Below are 22,622 nucleotides of genomic sequence, written 5' to 3' on the forward strand. Positions count from 1 at the left end.
TAATTCAAACACCATCATATTTGTACTACCACCGTGCAATTCTCATAGCATATTGCAAATGATCTTTTATTTTCTTGATCAATTTGGGGTGATGGAACGCTAAATTTTAGAAAAGAACCGCAAAAATTGGTTAACATCCTAGCGATCCCAAATAAAAACAATAGGGGCTATTTGATTGGCTAAAAACGAATTGCAACGTAAAAGGAATACTTTGAGTTGTTTGAAAGATTGTAAAGTAAATGCAAGTGTTTTTTTTTTTTTTCTTTTTTTTGAGGTAATAAATGCTAAGTAAAAAAATTGGTAGCGGCTTGTGGGGAGATTTGCGGTGGTGGTGATGGTTGGTGGTGAGTGATGATGTCGGGTGGCAGTGGCGGTGACCATCAGAGATGGTGGTCGGCACTAGCCAGGATGGCGACGATTGGAGGCAGACAACAACTGGCAATGGTCAAATAAACTTCATTGCGGTGTAAACCGTTCTAACTCAAAATTGGACAAATTTGATTTACATAAAAAATGAACTAGAATGATTTACACTATATTTATTTACTTTGAATTTCTTTTTTATCCAACCAAACACCAAATTGTTAAAAATCCTTCATTTGAAATACTTTACATCATAAAGTATTCCAACCAAACAGTCCCATAAAAAAAATTAATATCTTAAAAAATATACTTAGGCACATAGTTGTGGATGACCACTGATGATGATGACAAGCAAAGGTAGCGGTTACAACCATTAATGGTGGAGCTAGTAGGACTGCAAATTATCCGAGTGTTTGACTAGTTATTCTTGGCTCGACTCAATAAGAGATAGTTTATGATTATTTGATAAGGTAAATGAGCAAGTTTGAACACAATTGATAAATACTCAATAGCTAAATAAACAAGTTTGAACAACCTAGCATTCAACTCATTTATGTTTATGAACAATATCATTTAGAGCTCGTGAGCATGTTCATTAAGAAACCCAATTATACCTTATTTAATTAAAAATAAAATGTATATCTTTTTGACTAATAAGATAATTAAGTCTCACATTATTTAACTAATCTTAAAAAATACATAAAAATTACTATATTTAAACTCCCAAACCCACTCGCCCCTCTCCTTTATTTCTCTTTTTTATTATCAATATACTTTTTACAGTTTCTATCTATTTTCCTGAAAGTTTAGTGTCTCTCCTTTTTTTTTTTCTGAGACATTTAGGCCATTTAAGGCAAACTCACACACACAACGCATACACATGGACTCGAACCTTGGACCTCTTAGTTGGAAAAGCCTAAGCTCTCAACCAATAGGCCAAGGGGAGTTGTGTGTGTCTCTCCTTTCCTTCGGTTCTTTCAAGTTCATATTTTTTTTGATAAGATAAATAAATAAGTTTGAACACATTTGATAAATACTCGATAGCTAAATAAAAAAGTTTGAACCTAGCATTCGAATAATTTATGTTTACGAACAATATCATTTAGAGCTCGTAAGTCTGCTCATTAAGAAACCCAATTATACCTTATTTAATTAAAAAAAAAATATTTTTTTTAACTAATAAGATAATTAAGTCTCACGTTATCTAACTAATCTTAAAAAATACATATAAAAATTTACTATATTTAAACTCCCAAACCCACTCGCCCCTCTCTCTCTCTCTCCTTTGTTTCTCTTTTTTAATTATCACCCACCTCTCTCTTCTAAATTCCTGGCTATCTCCCTCTCTCTCTCTCATCCGTGGCATCAACAAAAAAAAACTATTGATGATTTAGTTCCACACCACCACCTAGACTAGAGAGATTTTGCTCTACATAAAAAAAAAAAGATGTTATGGGCATTTGCTAAACAACGGGCAGCTAAGTCTTTGGTATATTGATTGGCTTAGTTTATGATTTCATTTTATCTGGACAAGCCGAACCACCAGCTTGTCAACGAGAGGCTCGATGAGGCTTGTTATCAAGCGGCTCGATAAGCATAAATAATTGAGCTCTAAATTGAACACGAGCCAAGCTTGAGCATGAGTTTTTAAACGAGCTCAAACTTGAACAAATGCCATAAAGGCTAGATTTTTAATGAGCCAAGCTCGAACAGGATGCTGTCAAATGAGCTTGAGCTTGAACATGCTAAAAGTTGGCTCAACTCAATTCATTTGTAGTCCTAGTGGCCAGTTGTCATGGCTGGCATGACCATTAGTGAGAGTTATTTCAAAAGATACTCAAAAAAAGCTAAAATTTTAAAAATAACTTAATTTATTTTTAAAAATACAAAACAGCCAAAAATAAATAAATTAAACAAACATATTTAAAATATAAAAAATAATAAAAAAAAACCTTTAATGTTTCTGTACAATAAGAAATCAAAATGAATAAAATATGCCAACAGCAGCATCCTGAACTGAAAAAAACAGGCACATAGTAAGAACAATGCTTCTGCTAAGGGTTTGATAGTAATAAAGGACTCCATTCCTACTCGGATAGCTGAGGAGAATATGAAAAAGCACTATAGTATGTATCAAGTTCAAGCTGTTCTAGGATTTTGGGAACGGTAGACAAATATGAAGAGTGACCATCAATAAGTCCAGTAACATCAACCTGCAATGAGAATCAATCAGTCATAGTAGAAAATGCACAAAGAGAGATAACAAGAGAAAATAAGAGAATTTGCACTTTTAGCATATAATTCAACAAAGTATGATGTAATAAGAAGAATATTGACATTACATTCTCAATTCCAGGAAGATCAACAGCTTGAATGCCAGCCAAACCTTGGGTGAGCAGGCTGCACAATAGAAAATAGGAATCTTCGATAAGCCTCAACACTTTCAGTTTGGAAATAAGTGTTACTTTGGCTTCGTTTGGGATGGCATTCTTATTGCTTCTTAAAGCGGCGTTTTAGTATAAAAGTTTTATTTGTTGTACTAGAAAGCTGCTTTAAGAAGTAGTAAGAAAGTTGTCCCAAACGAAATTTTAGCTGTTCAAAAAATGAAGAATACCTTGCACGAAAAGTCACTCCAAGTATCCAGTCATTTGTGGAATATATATTTATGAATCTCCCAGCAACCATCTACAGGATGATAAAGAAATAAATTGATCGCTCCAATAGATTAAATCAACATCATAACAATATCAAGGGCTTGTTTCTTACATAATAGGTATAAGGTCAAACTTTGGCGCAGTTAATAAGGAATGCTTTGACAAAATTATCATAAAAAACATTAGTTTGATTCTACTTGAATGAGCAATAAAAGTTACAAGTTTCAAGGCACCTTAGAGTATTGGTTGGGAGCTTAGGCTTCCAACTAAGGGGTCTTGGATTCGAGTCTTTGTGTATGCGTTCTATGTGTGAATTTGACTTAAATGGCCTAAATGTCCCAAAAAAAAACTATTAGTGTGCATGGTTGAATTAAGCGAGAAAGGAGAGAGCCTCGAGGCACTCGTTGTGCTTTAGAAAAAGAACAAAGAAACAAATTTATCGGTGGTATCTTTTCCTGCCAGCTGAAAATATAGCTGGACAATACGCTTTTTGCTGATTTTTTAAACTGGGGAAACATGCAAATAAATTTTCTAATCAATTACCTTAAGAGACTTGGGCTTTATTTGGGACAGCTTTTGACTATTATTTTTTGTTGTTTTCAAAAAAAATTTGAACTATAAAATTAAAGAAAAAAAAATATGAAGAAAATTGTCCCAAACAAAACTTTCGTGTTGCTCTAAATCTGAATTTAACAAAGCGTTTGGACAATATGAGCCATATGTTATCATAAGAAAGTTCAGGCAACTGACAAGGCAAAGATTTCAAGCTATGTAATCAATACCAAATTTGAAGAAACTTCAATGCCATCAATTTAGGAATGATAACGAGTCAAGTTAAAGCTGGCTAGTCTCAATTCCAATTAGACCAATTATAATTCAGCTCACTTCAAGTTTTATTCAGATAAAAAATAGTCAATTTTGATTCTAGATTCGAGCTGATTCAAGACAATCCTACAATGTTAAAAAGCATTTTTCTAAATTTCAAATCTATGAGTTTCAAGCTGATTGATCGTTAAATGTCTAAACACCACAATGAATAGCTTATCTCCACTAATTTTCATTAAATAAGTTTATAGTATGAGCAAATTGATTCCAATTTTATGAATTGAGGAATTAAATTAAACATCTGAAAAAAATCTACCTAAAATTGACACAATTAAAAAAAGACTAGGGACCATTTTGATTATTTACACTATTGCAACTAGGTGTAGAATAGGAATTCTTCTCCTTTGTGTCAATTTTTATCAAACTGATGAATACACATTGAGTCAATTTTAATTAAAAATTGACTCAATGTGTATTCATTTATGCATTAATGAATCAATAAAATTGACACACCTTAGAAATTTTTAATTGAATCAAACTGATTTCAAGAAATTTTTATCTGAGAGTCAAAATGATTTCAAGCAAAGCATGTCTTGAGTTGAAGTAAATCAATTTTAATTTTATGTTGACCAATGAGTTTCAAGTTTCAAGCATCATCATCTTCCCTGGTTATCCTACAGAGTGATTTAAAGATAGTCAATTCAAATATTTTCATATCATGTAGTAAATATATCAATTGTTTGTTATTGTCAAAGTATGCTTGGGCAATTGAGTTTAGGTACAAGATGAAAAAGTTGAACAAAAACCTATAGATACCTTTCTAGCAGTAACCCATTCTTCATCTTTTAGTTCGATCGGCGCCCCGAGGAGAACGACTCTTTCTACTAGTCCTTCTGATGTACGCAACAAGCATTTTTATTTTTCACATTTAAAACAACTTGAATGATTGAGATTATGAAATATCAATAATTACCATTGTCTCCAGATTTAGCCAGATGTTGTAAACACTTAAATATAACCCTTGCTCCTAATGAAAAACCAAGGAGAGTCACTGGCCTGAAAGTTACATGCAAGACAGGGAAATTGCTTCAAAGAAAATCACTCATGTATGAAACCTAACCAAATAATAACCGTGTTTTAATTTACCTATTTCCCTGTAGTCCCTTAATCAATGTTTCAGCAAGAAGCTTTCCAGCCTTGTCTGATCTGGGAAAGGGCAGTCAAAATTTGACATTAATTAAGCAGTTTATTTGAGCAAAAATTCAATGTTAACTGGGAGAATGAATCCGCAAATTCAAAGCCCCAAGCATCAGAGGAAAAAAAAAATAAGTACCAAAAGATGTTGCAAACAACTTTACAACAATTTCTGCGCGTTTGGATAGGGTGAGGGATGGGGGCATTTTTAGTTTTCATTTGGGACAGTGATGTAGAACGAAAAGGGCTTTGCTAGGGACAAATCTCCTCTCCGAATTTTGAGAACACTTTCAGCTTTTGTTCCCCAAAACCTGAGAGAATTCAGGTTTCTTTCTTGAAAGAGGAGGGAGAACAAGCACCAACTCCTCTTGTAGAACCTGAAAACAGTTTCAAATTCCAAACATCTCTTGCACTTAGAAGAGACAATAAACTCCACGTCTCTTGACCAAAGTCTGAAAATAGCTTCAAATTTTGGGATCCCAAAATCTAAGAAAATTTCAGATTTTTCTGAAAGAGGGTGGGAATTGGAGGCAGGAAACTTAGTTGATGATTCCTTTTGAAACAGTTAAGAGGGAGAGAGGATCGGAGAGAGGGAGAACTGAGGCAGCGGGATGTAGAGAGGGGTCAAGGAATTATTTCCTTGAATCCGTGAAATGAGTTAAGGAAATAAAATAGGAAATAAAGTCCAGGGTCTGAAAAATTCCAATGGCACTCTCAGATTTTGGGAAAGCAAAGAATGGCGGGCTGAATTGTGGGAACAGAAATTTGAGCTGGGCCTTGGAAATTCCGGTCAAGTGAAGGGGGAAAGAATTGGAATTTTTTCCATTAGAAGAGATGGGTTTTAGGAAACAAATCCAATTCAATTCTTTAGAGGGGAATCTGTGGGATTTTCTATTCCTAAATCACTGAGTTGATTTGGGAATTAGATTAGGAAATAATTTATTGAAACTTGAATTGCTATTGAAGGGGGGGCCGACAGCTTTTAGAAGGGAAATAGAGATTAAATTCCAACGGGGAGAATATGAGTAGGGAAGGAATTAAATGAGGTGGGGACGTGGGGTGTTCAACCAAGCAAGAATTAAGGAGCAACTAATGTGGAGATTTAAGGCTCATTGATTTGAATTAAAGTTAGATTAAAATAAAAACTTTCCCAAAACAGGAGAATTATTTTAGGAAATAATTTTGAAATTCAAATTCAACGAAATTTGAATTTCCGGAATTATCCCTTAATCAATTCATACCCAAAGAGGAGATTTATGAGATGGTAGAGAGCTCAATTAAACTCAATTTGAATTTGAAATTCAAATTGAGTTAATTAAGAAACTTTCCTAAAATAGACTATTTAAATTAGGAAAGATTTTGAAAATTCGCAATGATAAATTTTGAATTTCAAAACTTTCCCACATTCAATTTAATCTAAAATAGGAAATAAAATTGGATGGGGGAAAAGGAGAGGAGTGGTCGGCGGCTAAGAAGATTAGGGGGTCGGCGGTTGTGGTCTTGGCCGGCGGCCAATTGAGGACGGATGGAGGTGGCCGAGGCTATGGGGAATTTTTAGTAGAGCTTGGTGTATGGAGGAAGTTGGGGGAAATTTGGTGGAGTTGGATGTGACGAGGACGAATGATGGAAGGTGGCGAGGGAAGACGGAATAAAGAAAACAAAAACCAAAGATAGAAGATAAAACGAAAGAGAGAAAACAAAAATCGCGAGCCTCGGACTCTTCCGAAGACTAACGGATGATCTGTTGCCCTTCTCCGAGGGACTTCAAATCACGAGCCCGGACCCATCCTGGGCTGGTGACAACTCTGATTCCTCTCATAGAAATCTCACTACGTTCTCTCCAAAGAACAAAAGTGTGGAATACAAAATTTTTAATATCAATCAACCATCCTTATTACAATAGCTTAAGGCCCTATATATAAGCCACATCATGAGAAAAACAAAAATTACAAAAATGCCCCTTGGGCCACCACACTCAAATAAACTAACCTAGGGGTAAAACAGGAAATAACATAAAATAAAAGCTAAACTTCATAAAATAAATCATAAATGACAACGTAAATTAGAGCCGTCGATTTACGACGCCTCCTGTGATAGATGCGCCAAATCTTCGTGCCGATGTCCGCATCAGACAGCTTTCTTATTGCTTCTTAAAGAAGCTTTCTAGTACAAAAATTAAAAAGCTGTCCCAAATTTTTGTACTAGGAAGTTGTTTTAAGAAGAAAAAAAAACCGTCTCAAACGAAGCCTTAGTTTTGATAGAAAAGTAGTTAGTAGCATTACTGCTAAATAATGCCCCCAAATAAAAATGCCAACATAAACAGGGTGGACCAGCAGGGTAGCATAAACAGGGAGTGTCAGCATGCCTACATATTAGAAAATCAAAGCCAAAAGTGCACTCGAATCATAAAGAAGCTGTTATTGCACCTATCAATGGCAATTGTCCATTTGCTGTCTATAAAATCAGTAGCTGAAAGTAATGCAGCTGGCCATGCTAAGGCAATAACAAGAGAATTTAGAACTGTCAACATGGCACCTCCTTTCATCAGCTCCCTTGTCAAGGCTGCACAAGGAGACATAAGGTCAAGGAATGCAAACGGCATTGGAACAAGGCAAGTGAAACAGAACGGAAAAAAAAAAAAAGTGAAACAGAACGGAACTTCTTAAGGCTTCGTTTGAGACAGCTTTTTTATTACTTCTTAAAATTTTTGTATTAAAAAGCTATTTTAAGAAGCATGAAGAAAGCTGTCCCAAACGAAGCCTAAGAAAGAATGTCTGGCAATTTACTTGAAGTAAGCCAATCCTGAATAGCAGTGCTAACAGCAACCAGATTCTTGGACTCCCATTGAAGAGCATACCTGTTGACATCAATGTAGCAAGATTGAAATCAAACCAAACCAAACAGTAACAGAAGCAGAATAATCAACTAGCGTACCATCCTATACGGCATATACATTTAATAAATATTCCCAGCCAGGAAAAGTGAGGTAAAGTGGAAGAATGGAAGGAATGGTCTAAAAATTATTCACAAGCAAACTTCAAGTCTATAAATCCATCACACTCAGTGCATGATCCCATAACTATATAGTCGAGGGAGACGATAATGCATGAAACCTCACCTCTATATACTACTACTGAGAAACCATTTTTTTTTTAATTAAGCCCACAACCTCCACATTATAATGGAGACGATCTAAACATTTCTCCAAGCTGAACCTCAAATCAAATAAAAAATAATGCGCATCGAAATATAAAATAAGCAGTTTTATACAAAATTAGGCGAAAAGAAGAAAATAAAACCATGGATTACGAAAAATATGAAAAAAAATTCCTCTCTTATGCAACTGTTAATCACACAGACCAGCATGGTTAGCCAGCAATAAAAGTGCTTTGTATGGTACTTTTTAACTAATATCAGGTATAACTATCACTGGGGTTTTTGGATAGACTAACTAGAACTCATCACGTATCATACTCAGTCTAAAGCAAAGATTAAGTGATGGCGTTATTGTTATCTTGATAAGCATGCGTCATAATCAGCAGAAAGAGCACACTAATCACAACTGCTTTGACTTTAGCTTTGTGAATCCTTCCTTATCATTCATCCCAAATGTCATACCGCAGTACAAGAGTAAGTTTAAGCCTGGCAAAATGGTGCATGATGCAAGGCATGCTATTTTTATAAAAAAATGAAACTCGTAATGATGGGGACATCAAAGCATGAATCAAGGCGTGGCCGTCGATCTAAGGCCACGATCGAGTCGTTGTATTTTGTTTTAGTCATTTTCATGTATTTGTCGTTTATTATGTTATTTGTCGTTTATTATTTATGTTTTAATTATTTTCCCGTCTTACCCCTTTACTTAAAGGAGGTCGTATGTAAGCCCTAAGGGCATTGTTATCTTCTTATTTTGAGTCCTTTTGTAAGAGGCTATTTATAGCCCTCATGCTGCTCTTCATGAATTAATGAATGAGTATTATGAGAAATTTCTTGTCCTTGTGTTTTGAGAGTGTTTGAGAGTTCTTGGAGAGAACTTTGGAGAAATCCCTAGGAGAGGGGGATCGGATCACCCACCAACCTTGGAGACGGCCGGGTTCGTGGTCTTTCTTTATCTTTTGTCTTTCCTCCTTCCACCACCACCACCGTACATCATTACACCCAAACCCTTCTCCATCTCCAAGCCATCGTCTCCTTCCAACCGAGCTCCAAACATATTCCCCACTTCGCCTTACCGCCGGATTCGCAACTTTACCCGAGCCCCTACTCCCCCACATCATCCCAAGGCCAAGTTCCCACCTGAGCCAGCCGCCGGCTACAGAATCTAACCACGGGCCACAATCCAGCCAACTCCCCTCATACAGTTTCCTAATTTGGTGTACTCACCAACCCTTTCCACCGCCTCAATTCTCTCCTGCCAGCTTTTCTTTCCTATCCCATTACAAAAGCTTATTTGGAACCTCAGGTTACTCCCCAAGTCTCTAATTCCTATGCCTAAGAGTCTGAATCTTCTCATCAGATATTGGAAAACAAAATAACTGGAATTGTTTTCAGATTTTGGGGTTTTGGTCCACTATTCTCTCAAGGTCTTAAGAGAAATTTCTTTCTCTTTGATTGTTTTCACAAGTGTTCCATCAAGTGTGAAGAGTTGATCATCAAGTACTCATGAATGGCGAATCCGACAACTGAATTCGATCTGGAAATAAAATACGACTTCTTCTACGACAAACTTCTTCAACATCCAGGCGATTTGTTTTTTAACTTTGACTAAGGTGAACTCCTCCCCTCTTTTCAATTATTTTCCTAATCCCCTAATTTTGTAGGTGATGACGAATCAAAAGGAGCCGTGCTTCACCTTTGCCTAAGCTTAGTAGACGTAAGATTGAGTGCACTTTTATTTGTTTCTAATCTTATTGTTAGATTAGGGATTTTTGTTGAAAACTATTCTATTGGCATGACTTGATTTCCTATGTTGTTTTGGTAGTCCAAGTGCTTAGTGTACAACTTAGCCTAAACAGAAGTGACCACTCTTATGTTTTATTTGTTCGTTTGACTTTGGTAATAGTCTTAATTTTAATTGCTCTTAACAATAAATCGTGCAAATTCTTATTTCATCCATTTAAGCATTTAGTCCTGCATCACATAAACATAATTAAGAATATTAATTATTGTTCAGAAAAGTGCCCTTAAAATTAAAATAATAATAATAATAATTTCACATAATGCTTTTCAATATGCATGAAAAATGTCATATGAAACATAAAACTCCAAAAAAAAAAAAAAACAAGTAATTTTCAATACAATACCAGTAGAAAAATGAAATAAATGCAAAATAAGCTACCTAAACTTAAATGAAATCCCGTACTCAATGACACATAACAACAAGCGATCTCCACTCTCCAGTATTCTTAGTCAAATTCTCATTTAAATCTAATAAAAAAATATCATTTTTAAAAGATAAAGAAAAGTGAAATTTAATTTAAGCTCTAGAAGTGAGGTAACAAGTACTATCATGCTTTCATGAAAAAAAATGAAGGAAAATTAGCATTTGTTATGTGGACTATTACCATAGGAATTTTACTAGATTAGAAGTTACTAATTATTAATTCTTATGCCATTATTCTTAGTGATTATTATCCCTTTTCCATTCCACCTCTTGTATTTACCTATACACAAGTAACATAATATAGTAAAATAATCAAGTTATTTATAGAACACCTCTCAACATGGTAGCAGAGTGGAGCCACTCAACCCTACCAGCACACCTCCCCTTCTTCCCTCTAGTTCTCAAACTTAGCCATCAATCTCACCCACACCACCTTTTGCTCGAATTTTCTTGTCACTTCCTCACCACTTGCACGCTATGCTTACCACATTCACTGGCCTCCAACTGCACCCGCACACGTGTCTGCATGATGTGATTATCACCCACATAGAATGCTCATATTTTCTTATCACTTCCTCATCGCCTGCTATGCTTAAGACTCAAACTTGCTTCCAACTGCACCCGCACATATGTTATGCCCTCTTCACTTGCGGCACTCACCTGCTATGCTCGATTCCTCATTCGTAGGATGTCCTGCATGTTTAGCTTGGCTATTGCGCTTGATGCTCCCATACGCTGATGATCTTGCATTTGGTCCATCGTCATGTTTCAAATGAACACTCTAGAATAATTTTGAGAATAAGTCGTTCTTATAGCATGCTTCTTAATTAATCATGCCCTCCATCACTCTAAATGGGGGTGCTCCTTTATTCTTTTTTTTTTTATTAACATAAAACTGTTTCCTCCAACTCATATTTTTAGTTGTGCTTATTTTTTCTACTCCATCCTTGATGTAATAAAATGTCTCCTTGGGCCATTAACTTTATTTTCATGGGTTATTTTTGTACTAAAAAAGTTATCATTGTCATGATCCCTCTATCGATCCCCTTTTTGTATCTAATAGACTAATAGTATTACCTTTCATGGAACTTCCCCTTACAATCTTCCGACCTCATTTGCTATACAATTTCTTCCCGATTTTTCATTTCCACCTCATGCTCCAGTACTTGCTCCTCCGCTATAGGTTTATACTCACTAGAACTCCTAATCCACCTCCTAACATTCCATCTACTAAAACTAAGCATCAATATACAGTTGTAACCTCCAATTCCATCTCCCAATTGCACTTTGGAAAGGCATGGAACATTGTATTAACTACCCAATACACTTTACATCCATTGAACACTTATCGACTTTGTTTCATTATTTTTCCTTCGCTCTTTCGGTTGTCTCTATTCCCAAGATTACAAGAAGCACAACTCAATCCTAACCACGCACATAAAATGGATATTGAAAATGGGGGCTCTCAGTCATCACAACTAAGACTTGGTCACCCTCTGCTGATGTAAAATCCATCTCCTGTAGGAGAAGTTTCATGAATAAGTTTCACCCTGATGGAACTATTGATCGTTATAATGCTCGATAGGTGATTGAATGATATTTGATACATATATTTATGAAATTGACTATTTTAAAATTTCCCCCCTAATTGTTTGGCTAAATTTTGCTCGTCCCATTATCTATAAGGCCATAAATACAAGATGGATCTTACTCCAAATAGATATTAACAATGTCTTTCTTTATTAAAACCTTTTTAAAGCAGTTTATATGGAGCAATCTCCTAGATACGTTGCTCAAGAAAATAACAAAATCTGAAAGCTTTGAAAAGCTATATATTGGTTGAAACAAAGTTCTCATGACTCAAAGCTATAAACTCAGCAAAGTCTTTATTGATGTTAGTTTTCGAAGCAATTCAATGGACCACTCATCCTCCATTGGACCTCTGGTAGTAAATCATTATTGTGTATGTTAATAATTTTCTTCTCGCTAGAATTGAGACTTCTTGAATTGAGAGATAAAGTAATACTTCAGAAAGCATTAACTACAATAAATGTGGGACGTCCAAATTACTTTCTTAGCATTGAGGGGTCTTACAAAAAAAAGAGTGTTTCACTTTCTCAAAGTAAATAAGCCATTGACAGACTGGGTTTCTAAGGTTTGCCCTACTAGGTCTCTTATGAATAAGCTACAAAGCACAAACTTCCAATGATAAGAAAAACTTCAAAGATACTATTCGTTATAGTTGATAGGTTGGTAAAATAATTTATTTACTGTCACTCAACCTGATATTTTTTATTGATATTGGTGTGGAATCTCACCATTTGCAAAAAGCAAAGAAGAAATGCTAGAATGTCGTCTTAAAGATCTTAAGGTATATTAAAAAATCTTAGGGAGGATGAATGATTTATTAGATGCACAACCATTTAAAAATAAAAGCTTAATTTGACTATGGTTGTGATGAAGCCATTGAAAATTGGAAGTCTACTTTAGAAATTGTGTTTCTATGGTCGAAAATCTTGTCCTATGAACAGCCAAAAAGCAAACTATTGATGCTAGATCTAGTGGTAAAGCTAAATGCAAGGTTATGCTACATTTTTCCTGTGAAATGATGCGCATTAAAAATCTTTAATAAAACAGATTTTTAGTTGCTCAGCTCATGGTTCATAAGTGTGATTAATCAAGAAGTAATTCAAATTACTAGCAACCTTTTTTCCACAAGAAAATAACCATACTTAAATTGATTGCACTTCATTAGAGATACAGTTCTATCTAATAAGATTATCATTCCACGTCTCCAACAAAGAACATATGATAGATATTTTTACAATGGCACTAAAGCTACTTCATTTCTCCAATCTTTGCAGCAATTGGATTTTTATAATATCTATATGCTTCAATTTAAGAGGAAATGTTATTGCAGGAAATTTATCAAATTGGAAATATGTGATTATTAGTTATTCTATACATCTCTTATCTGAGATATTCTCCCAATCATGTTTTTCAATTATAGCTCTTGCATAAGTATATATAAAAACTAAGACTTATAGCAAAATAATCAAGTTTTATTTCCAAACAATTCTCAACATGCGCTATGTGTAAAACAAAGATTGTGGGCATTGGATTGATCCTACAAATTTGTACATCACTTCACTAAAGGTATAGAAGATGTACCACGCCACATCTTGTGCTATGATGTGCGCTATTGACAAGTCTGATCATTATTAGCCTTGATCTAATAATAAAGGAAAAACATATTGAAGAAAAAGTACATAAAGGATAATATTAAGTATGTTGCTTAATGGTTTATCTCAGGAAAAGTATGATATAATATTCCAAAAACAAAGGATCATGTACCTCTCTAGGTTATCTTCAAATGCCTCCCATGGACTAACAAAATCACTTTCCTTGAACACAAAACCAGACACCACAATACCAACTGCTAAACGCTGTGAAGAAAAGGAACTTGTCGACATTCAAAACTCTCAGAGACAGTTTATAAAGTCAGAGGTATGGAACAGAAAGGATAAACTTATTCAAAATAACCTTCCAAATTTAATAAAAAGTGAATTGTTACTCACACCCTGATTATGGTTTCCTCCAACAGGTATAAACTCAAATTCTTCAATATCTCCTATTCTTCTGGCCATTTTACTTCCCGAAAGTCCAGCTCCAGCAGCTGAATTTGAAAGCGATAAAAACTAATAAAACACAACAATAAATTTTGAATGGTAAAGGTTTAAGAAAATATAACTGGATAATTCCGGACACAGTTTTTTATGCAACATAACACAAACTGCATAGTTTACAAATTAAACCTTATTCATCAACTACAAGCAACCTCCACTTGCAGTCTTTCTTTTTTTTATTTTGTTTATGGGGAGCTGAGGTATCAGAGTTCTTTATTATCAAAAAAGGAAATTCATGTTTTGAAAATAAAAATCTTGATCAATGAAACAACTTCAGTTATATTTTTTAAGGCAAATATACAACAGTAGAACTTGATCCAAGATCACTTTTTGTTCGAGCTATCCGCAGAAAAATAAAGCTTCCCCGAGACCAAACCTTCATTATAAGCACAAATGATGAGGTAATCATTGACTTACTCTTCAAGAAAAATGTAGTTCTGTAGCTAGTTCCTTAAGCATGCATTGTGGTTGTGTGAAATCATTTGATCATCAAGTACAAGTTAAATCAGCAGTAAAATTATCCTTAAACAGCTGATATTTTCCTTTAAAATGTTCATTTAATAACAGTGACTAAGCTGATCAACACCTCACATCTCCGTAGAACACACAGATCAATGCCATCAAGAGTTTCCAAGATAATTTTATTCCACGATTGTGATCCCCATTTCTTTGATACTCCAATCCAGCTATTTGTTGACACCAATCTGGTGAGTTTCGTCAAATCCAACAAATGTAAATTCTAAACAGACAAATAAGATAACACCTCTAGAATGAAAGGTTGCCTATGATGGACGAGCGTAACCAGCACAGTGTAACGCAAATTCTCAAAAAATAAAAAACATTGGTGGGCAAAACACATGTGTTTTTTTTTGCCGCCCCCCAATGTTTTTTATTTTTTGAGAATTGGCATTAATATATATATATATATATGGTAACTTATTGTCAATGAAAAATAATAGAATAACTTCACATTCTCCTAATACTAATGCTAACAAATAATGATCAAATCACCAAAAAGCCTTGACTCGAGGTATAATCTTTGATTTTTAATACTAGCATTGATTCTGAATCATGAGGCTGTGACATGAAGGATTCTTCTTCATATTCCGGTTTAAACTTGTACCTGGCCTTGTAAAAAAAAAAAATTTATAATCATCACTGTTCCAAGTTTATCATTAATAAAATATTCGAGATAGGCTTTTCTTCTTCAAAAAAAATATTCGAGCAAATCCTTATTTTACATTTAATAAGAAAATTTCAACAAAAGAGTCTTCTATATCCACAAACTGAAGTAATAATTTATATATTATCTACTGTCATTCAAAGAAAAAATATGGACTCAAACTACCCCTCACCCAATAAAATAAAAAAGGTTAAAAAAGATCATCGTGTGGAAGACATGCCACATCATGTCAGATATGTGAGAAAATTAGTTCTCTTTTAAGATTGGACACAACGGTCATATCTAACACGTTAGCATCATGTCTAAGGGTACTAAATGTCCTTTTAATTTGAAGTGTCCAAGCAAACTAAGGTTGCTGTTGACCTGCATCTTATATCCAAAAGAAATAAAAAGAAAGAAGCTCAAAATCTTACCTTGACTATCGGATCCAAGAATCCCGCTGGCAGAGTCGCTCCCGCAAATCCCGCTCCGTACCTCGTATCCGTCAAAAAACCTGCCGAAATCCCGCTGATTCGGCGCCGCTCGAGTCGTATCCCACGAATCCTGCTCAAACTCCGCTCGAGGAGGTTCATTCGCGTCGTTAAATAGCCACCCGAGCGAAGCTTTCGGTTGCTCTTCGACTCTCGACTCCCTCCTCACTCTCGCTCTCCCTCCGATCCTCTGCTTCCACGACCGAACTCCACCAGGCCGAAACCCCGCCTCCTTCCTTCTTTCTCTGCAAACCGACCCAGATCTCCTTCCCGAGCCCGTCACCTCCGACCTACTGGTCTCTTTGAGCCGCAGAGAGAGGGAGAGAGAGAGAGAGAGACGGATTTTCCATACCTGCAGCCGTCCGATCCCGTCCAGAGAACCCGACCTCCTCTCTGTGCTGCCGCCGCCTCCTCCCTTGTCGTTCGACTCCACTCCTTCGAAGACTTCTTCCTGTCGAATCGGAAGGAAGTACCGGAGCTAGCTGGCTGTGAAGGTAACTTGATCCCTTTCACACGCAACTTCAGCCAAATCCCGTAACTCCACCGAGCTAAGAGGGTAAAGGGAGGATTTAACTTGATGTGGGGTTGAGTATTTAATAAATCCTACTTAAATCTTTTTAGATTTTTGTTCAATTAATTTGATTATAAATGATTATACTTAATTATATTTAATTATGATTAATACAACACCTCAAGATATTTTGTTAAAAAATAAATAAATAATTGATTTAACAAGAAGTATTCATCAAATTACATAAATTTCTTTTTTTTATTTTAAAAAGACAAATTTGCATTGTTTAACCATTTTTACATTAGATGGAGATAAAGAACTTCTTGGTTTTTCCTCCTTGCAGCATACAAGTTTATTCTAATGCTTCAAAATGCTGATTCAAAGAGTTAAATTGCGTTCTCCTAGCATTTTTTGTCTAACCTTGCCCAAAATTAAATAGGGAAGAATACCCAAAAACTGAGCATATACCAGAGTATCATGTACCTGTAATAAAGCACCTTGCTCCTAGAGAAACAGAGTGCTATTCTTGCATTAAGCAAGATAAAAAGCCACAACTGCACAATTTCATATCAATTTTTGTTTCAATTCATCAGTAAGAGAGTGTAACCGAAAAAGACTTAAGTAAAAATATCATCAAAACTTTTAACAGCTAATGTCCAATGATTCCGTGATTACCATCATAACAAAGATTTCCATGAAAGCTTTGATGTTAACTTCGATATTTTGATGCAACATAGACACTCCAAATGTAACTACAGAAGCCTTTGATCTTTTTAGTTCATTAATTTTCAAGAGTAGATGTTTCTGCTAACAAAAAACACTTAACTTTTGTGTCAGAACTGTTAGTCCTAGCAAGGAAGACCATGCTAATTTTAAAAGTGATCTCATTTATGTAAACCAACTACCACTCCAACAAGCTCAGATCTTCTAAAAATATCAGCTTATAGATGCTAATATGCTAACAATATGAGCATAGACAATAGTAAAGATTAATCTTTCAATAAAGAAAGAGAAAGAGATAAGTGTGGGGGTTGATGTGTTTGCATTAAAATGTTTGCTTGTTTACGTATATCATAAACTTTTGGTATTCTTCTTGCTTCTTCCTAATTCAAATTCAATTATTTATCATGGAAGAGAGCTAGCAGAGTAGCAATAGACCAAATACTATGTCAAGGGTAATTTCAGTAGATATATAATTTTATTTTATTTTATTTTTCTTATCCCATAGACTTCCATTTTTTCTAGTGTTAAGGAAGCAAGAACTTTTACACGTATAAATTGCCACCAAAAACGTGCAAGGGTGGGAAAGACAGTGAAACAAACATGTAAAATATGTGTAGAGTAACAAAGGATTATGCAAGAACATGTCCTGAGTCTTCATAATAGTATTCTTTGAAGTAATTTGAATTTTAAAAAAATTAAACTAACAGGCATGAAGTTGGGCAGCAGAAGTTCACACCTCCAAATGAAGCAGCAACAGCTACAGAACCAGCAACTGATCCTGCAGCACTAGCTACCGCAGCAAAGCCACCTGCTCCAATAACAGGAACCAGAGTTCCTAATGTGGGAGCCAGAGCGCCAAAGCCTGCAGCAATTGCTGGAGCAGCTAAACCTGTTGAATATGAAACAACAAATAAAGATTTATTGCCATCTATTGATAACATCGTCTTAAAAAGTCACTCCAAAACTTGTTTTCTTGCGCTTCAAGGCAAATCTCTCGGAAACAATTTAAGGCTATAGGCTTGAAGCTTATCTTTTTGAATGCTACAATGCAATAGCTTGGTTAAATGGTCTGCAAATAATAATGAAACGTTCACATGCTACTACCGACTTCATCCACAATTAAAACCCCTTGTTATTGTGTAGTTTTTTAAGAATTTTTTTTTCTAAAATACATGCTCCCTATTTGTAAGGACCCAATAAATCATTTAGCTATGTGAGAGGCATTAATAAGAAATCAATGGCTGATCAAAACATTTTAACAGATTATCTCTTACTTGATCTAGTTATCTAATTTGATGTGGCTTAAAAAGGGCAAGTTGCTTAAAAACTAAATAATTAATCAAATGATGTTAAATATAGAAATTTGAGAGAAAATTTATGCAAGAAAGGTTATTCACATGTGTTTATTTTAAAATGCTAAAATATATATTCAGTATGTTATAGATAATACTTACAAAAATTATGAAATATTATACTTATATTAATTTAGAATACATATACACCCGCATAAGTTGGTTAGGGCATCAAGTGGCACAACAAAGAGCAAGTAGGGAGGCAAAGCGAGAGTCGGGGGTGAGCATGAGAGAGCATACAAGCGTCTTCAATGGTGAGCAACAAAGCGTGATCTGACAATTATACAAGGGAGCTAGTAAACGTGTTGCTAGCGGGTAACACGCATGTGAGGATGATGACTGTTTGTCTACAATAAGCGTTTTGAATTGACTAGGGAAAACCAATGAAAGAGAGTAAATTGAGAGGTAATTTGGTGACTTGCAAAGGGTGTGAAGCAGAGAAGTTAACACTGGCTAATTATCAAATCTTTATCTAGAAAAAAATATATTCAAATTATTATTATACTTCACCTTTTTTATGTTGAGCTTTCATTCAAACTTATTTAAAGTTAGCCATGATCTAATATGAGGAAAAAGGTTAAGTTGTCTGAAAACTGGTATTTTAAATCAAGCTGAAGTCCTCAATGCCACATCACTAATGCCACCTCATATTAAGACATCAAAGTCCGAGTCAAAGCTAGCAATGACCAAACCACTTATTGTCGATTTAAGTGTGAAACTTCATCTTCAAGAGCAGCATTCAACTGAATTATTAGTCCTCGAACTTCTAAGATAGAGTTATGAAGGCTATAACTAGTTTAAAAGTGTATTTATTGTAGTTTGATCACCATTTGGTTTCCTTACATTGTTTTGCGTTCTCCTTGTCTAATGCTTATAAATATCATAAATCATGTAGACAATAATCCCTTGATGAAATAGAAATAAGATTGAAAAAGCATTTCTCCCTCCATGGAAAAGCTTGATGGCTATTCCTTTGTTCCACATTTAAGTAACCTAGAACAACCACTCTTTGGTGAGAGAGCTTATGAATGCTGAAAAAATCATGAATTTGTGGCAAATACCTTTCCATTTATAGCAACCAAACAATCGATATGGGTGGAAGCTTTTTATCAATAGCAATACAACAGTGTGAAAACAGCTTTATATTTACAGCTATCAACCAATCTATAGACACCATCTTCTTTGTTTCTCAGCCCGCTTCTTTCTGATCGATTCTCCCTAGTTAGTATTCGTCCGGTCCTTCTTCTATACTTCTAGCAACCTTATTCGTTATTCTCCCTCATCTTCTTCTTTGCAATACAGAACGACCTCATCACAAACATCCGACATTATGGCATCAGAATAAGGAAGCAGTTCAGAAATTCCAAACCTTAATGGCAGTGATTCTTCTCCTATTCTCATCACATGACACAAATTAAATGGTCGTAATTATTTGCAATTGTCACAGTGTGTGTTACTGTTCATTTGTGGTAAGGGAAAGGAATCAAAGGATAAGTATCTTACAGGAGCAGTAGCCATACTAGAGACTATAGATCGAGCTTTCAAAAAATGAAAGACTAAAAATAGTACGATTATGCCATGGCTTATCAATTCCATGAACAATGACATAGGTGAAAATTTCTTGTTGTTTGGGACTACAAAAGAAATATGGGATGCAGCAAAATAGACTTACTCCAACTCTTAAAATACTTCAGAGTAGTTTCAGGTTGAATCAGTACTTCATGACTTCCTTCAAGGAGATCAGTCTGTTACTTAGTACTACTCACATAGAATTGGCAACAACTTGACTTATTTGAAACACACTCATGAACATGCCCAGAAGATGCATTAATGTACAAGTAGATTGTGAAATAAAAAAGGTTGTTCAAATTTTTCTTAAGCCTTAACAGGGAGTTGGATGATGTTAAAGGTTGAATCATGGGAACTAAACCACCGCCAAATCTTAGAGAGGCTTTCTTAGAGGTTAGGCATGAAGAAAGTAGAAATAAAGTGATGATGGGATCTAAAGAACAACTTGCATCAACGTTGGATGCATCTGCCCTTGTTGTTTGATCATCCAACAATAATGGTGGAGATCGTCAGAAACGGGAAAGACCTTGGTGTGATATTGTAAGAAACTAGATCATTACAAGGGGACTTGTTGGAAGCTCCATAGCAAAGCAACTGATTGGAAACCAAAGCTACGGTTTGATTGAGACAACAAAGCACATGTGACATCCAACTCTGAGAGTGCTCTTATTCCAGAGCCTAGCCCATTTAGTAAAGAGCAGATGGATTGCTGCCAAAATTTTCTAGTCAAGTTGGTAGTGGTAGCATTATTGAGATAGGTTTGGTTTCTCAAACAGATTCCCATACTGCCTTCACTACTAACGGAGGAGAAAAAAGGTTATGGATAGTCGACTTGGTGCTTTGGATCACAAGATAGGAGATGCCGCCCTTCTCCAAAATTACAGGCCAACTAGTGGTCAATCATCTGTCCATATTGTCGATGATTCAAATTTTAAAATTGTTGGAATTGTATCCCAACTCTATCCTTTATGTTTCAAACATGGATAGTAATCTTCTATCCATTAGCAAATCGACTCGTGACTGTCAATGTGTTACAAAATTTTATCCAAACTTGCATGTTTTTCAGGAGTTGAAATCAAGGAAGATGGTTGGCAGTGCTAAATAGTGCTTCAGACTCTATCTCCTCTTATATGATAAATCCTCAAACCAAGTTTCTCAAACAAGTTCCACCCAATCTCAGAGTGTTTAGAATCTTTCAATTATGTGTCCAATTCCAATGTTAATAAAGATAGTAAAATTATTTTTAACAATATCTTCTTGGTCATCCTAACTTTGTGTTGCAAAATTGTTTCCCAAATTATTTATCAACAAAAGGCCAACATCTTTTCATTGTGAAACTTATTGCAAAGCATACTCGAACAATATATCCTCAAATTCCATACAAACCTTCAACTATTTTTTCTTTAATCAATAGTGATGTGTAGGGTCCCTCAACTATAAAAAATATTTCTGGCACTCTATGATTTGTGACATTTGTTGATTATAAAAAGGTAACTTGTGTTTTTCTTATGAAAGAAAAGTTTGAATTCGGACAAATTTTTCTTCAAACTTTTTCTACTTTCAATCTTATGGTTCAAAATCAATTTAAGTCTAAAATTCAGGTACTCAAGTGAGACAATGCTAGAGAATACTTCACTCATAGTCTCAATACTTACCTTCAGAACCATGAGATTATCCACATAAGTTTTTTGTATTGACACCCCTTAACAAAATGGGGTGGTTGAACACAAGAATAGAATTCTCTTGGAAGTTGTCCAATGTCTTATGTTTTCCTCTAATGTTCCAAATTATTTGATCAATCATATGCCATTCAAAGTCCTTAATTTTCAATCTTCACATCAACTTCTGGAAAATTTTCCTCACACCCATCCAACTTCATCTCATTTATCACTCAAGGTATTTGGTTGCAAAGCATTTGTTCATGTGTATCCTCAACACCGTAGCAACATTGATCCTAGAGCCAATAATTGTATTTTTCTAGGGTGCTCTCTAACTTAAAAGGGGTACAAATGTTATTCTCCAACCAATAAAAAAATTCACACCACCATGGATGTCTCTTTCTTTGAACACGTGTCTTTCTATCCCAAATATCATGTTCAGAGGAAGAGCATGAATAAACATCAAGTTTGAATGTTCTTTCTTGAGTCTGTGCCCTTTGCCCACTCAGAGTCACCAAGTTCTTCTCAACATGTGTATGTGCACAAAGACCATATATAAGACTTATCCACACATGTGCATGTTCAGTCATCAATCCAACCCACAAATATTTCTTCTCCCATGCTTGCTAAATATGTGGCTCCACAACTTACTAAGTAGAATGTTCAAGTCTACATTAGGAGGAAAAGACAAGAGCTAGTGCATGTATCACAACCAGCATGTGGCTAAGATATTGACTCAATTTCAAGACCATCTAGTGAAAGCATAGGTATGGATAAGGCTGGAGATGTGCCAATTCCCAACACTAATGACTCTATCATGCTGATTACATTGAGAAGGGGTGTTAGAAGATGTACAAGTCATCCAATTCAAAATTATGTTACTTATGAAGGGCTATCATCATCTTACAGAGTATTTGCTACTTTTCTTGATAATATCTAGATCCCTAGCATAATACAAAAGGTATTACAAAATTCAAAATAGAAGAAGGCAATACAAGATGAGATTGATGCACATGAGAAGAGTGGAACATGGACTATTACTGATTTTCTA

General features: G+C 35.1%; 1 protein-coding gene across 1 annotated transcript in view; it reads right to left on the reverse strand.

Moving 5' to 3' along the window:
* Positions 1-2,285: 2,285 nt before the first annotated feature.
* The window catches only part of LOC110108954 (transmembrane and coiled-coil domain-containing protein 4), a 41,616-nt gene continuing 21,279 nt past the window's right edge, over positions 2,286-22,622 (reverse strand). Inside the window, exons 5-15 of the mRNA XM_020839821.2 lie at positions 17,729-17,881; positions 13,998-14,095; positions 13,774-13,865; positions 7,823-7,893; positions 7,463-7,598; positions 4,989-5,048; positions 4,816-4,898; positions 4,659-4,735; positions 2,978-3,048; positions 2,706-2,763; positions 2,286-2,576 (exon numbers count right to left, since the gene is read on the reverse strand). Coding sequence (XP_020695480.1) covers positions 2,451-2,576; positions 2,706-2,763; positions 2,978-3,048; positions 4,659-4,735; positions 4,816-4,898; positions 4,989-5,048; positions 7,463-7,598; positions 7,823-7,893; positions 13,774-13,865; positions 13,998-14,095; positions 17,729-17,881 — 1,025 coding nt within the window. The 3' untranslated portion in view covers positions 2,286-2,450. The remainder of the gene's footprint in view (positions 2,577-2,705; positions 2,764-2,977; positions 3,049-4,658; positions 4,736-4,815; positions 4,899-4,988; positions 5,049-7,462; positions 7,599-7,822; positions 7,894-13,773; positions 13,866-13,997; positions 14,096-17,728; positions 17,882-22,622) is intronic.

The sequence above is a fragment of the Dendrobium catenatum genome, unplaced genomic scaffold (genome assembly GCF_001605985.2).
Source record: "Dendrobium catenatum unplaced genomic scaffold, ASM160598v2 original_scaffold_71536, whole genome shotgun sequence".
NCBI classification, from domain to species: Eukaryota; Viridiplantae; Streptophyta; class Magnoliopsida; order Asparagales; family Orchidaceae; genus Dendrobium; species Dendrobium catenatum.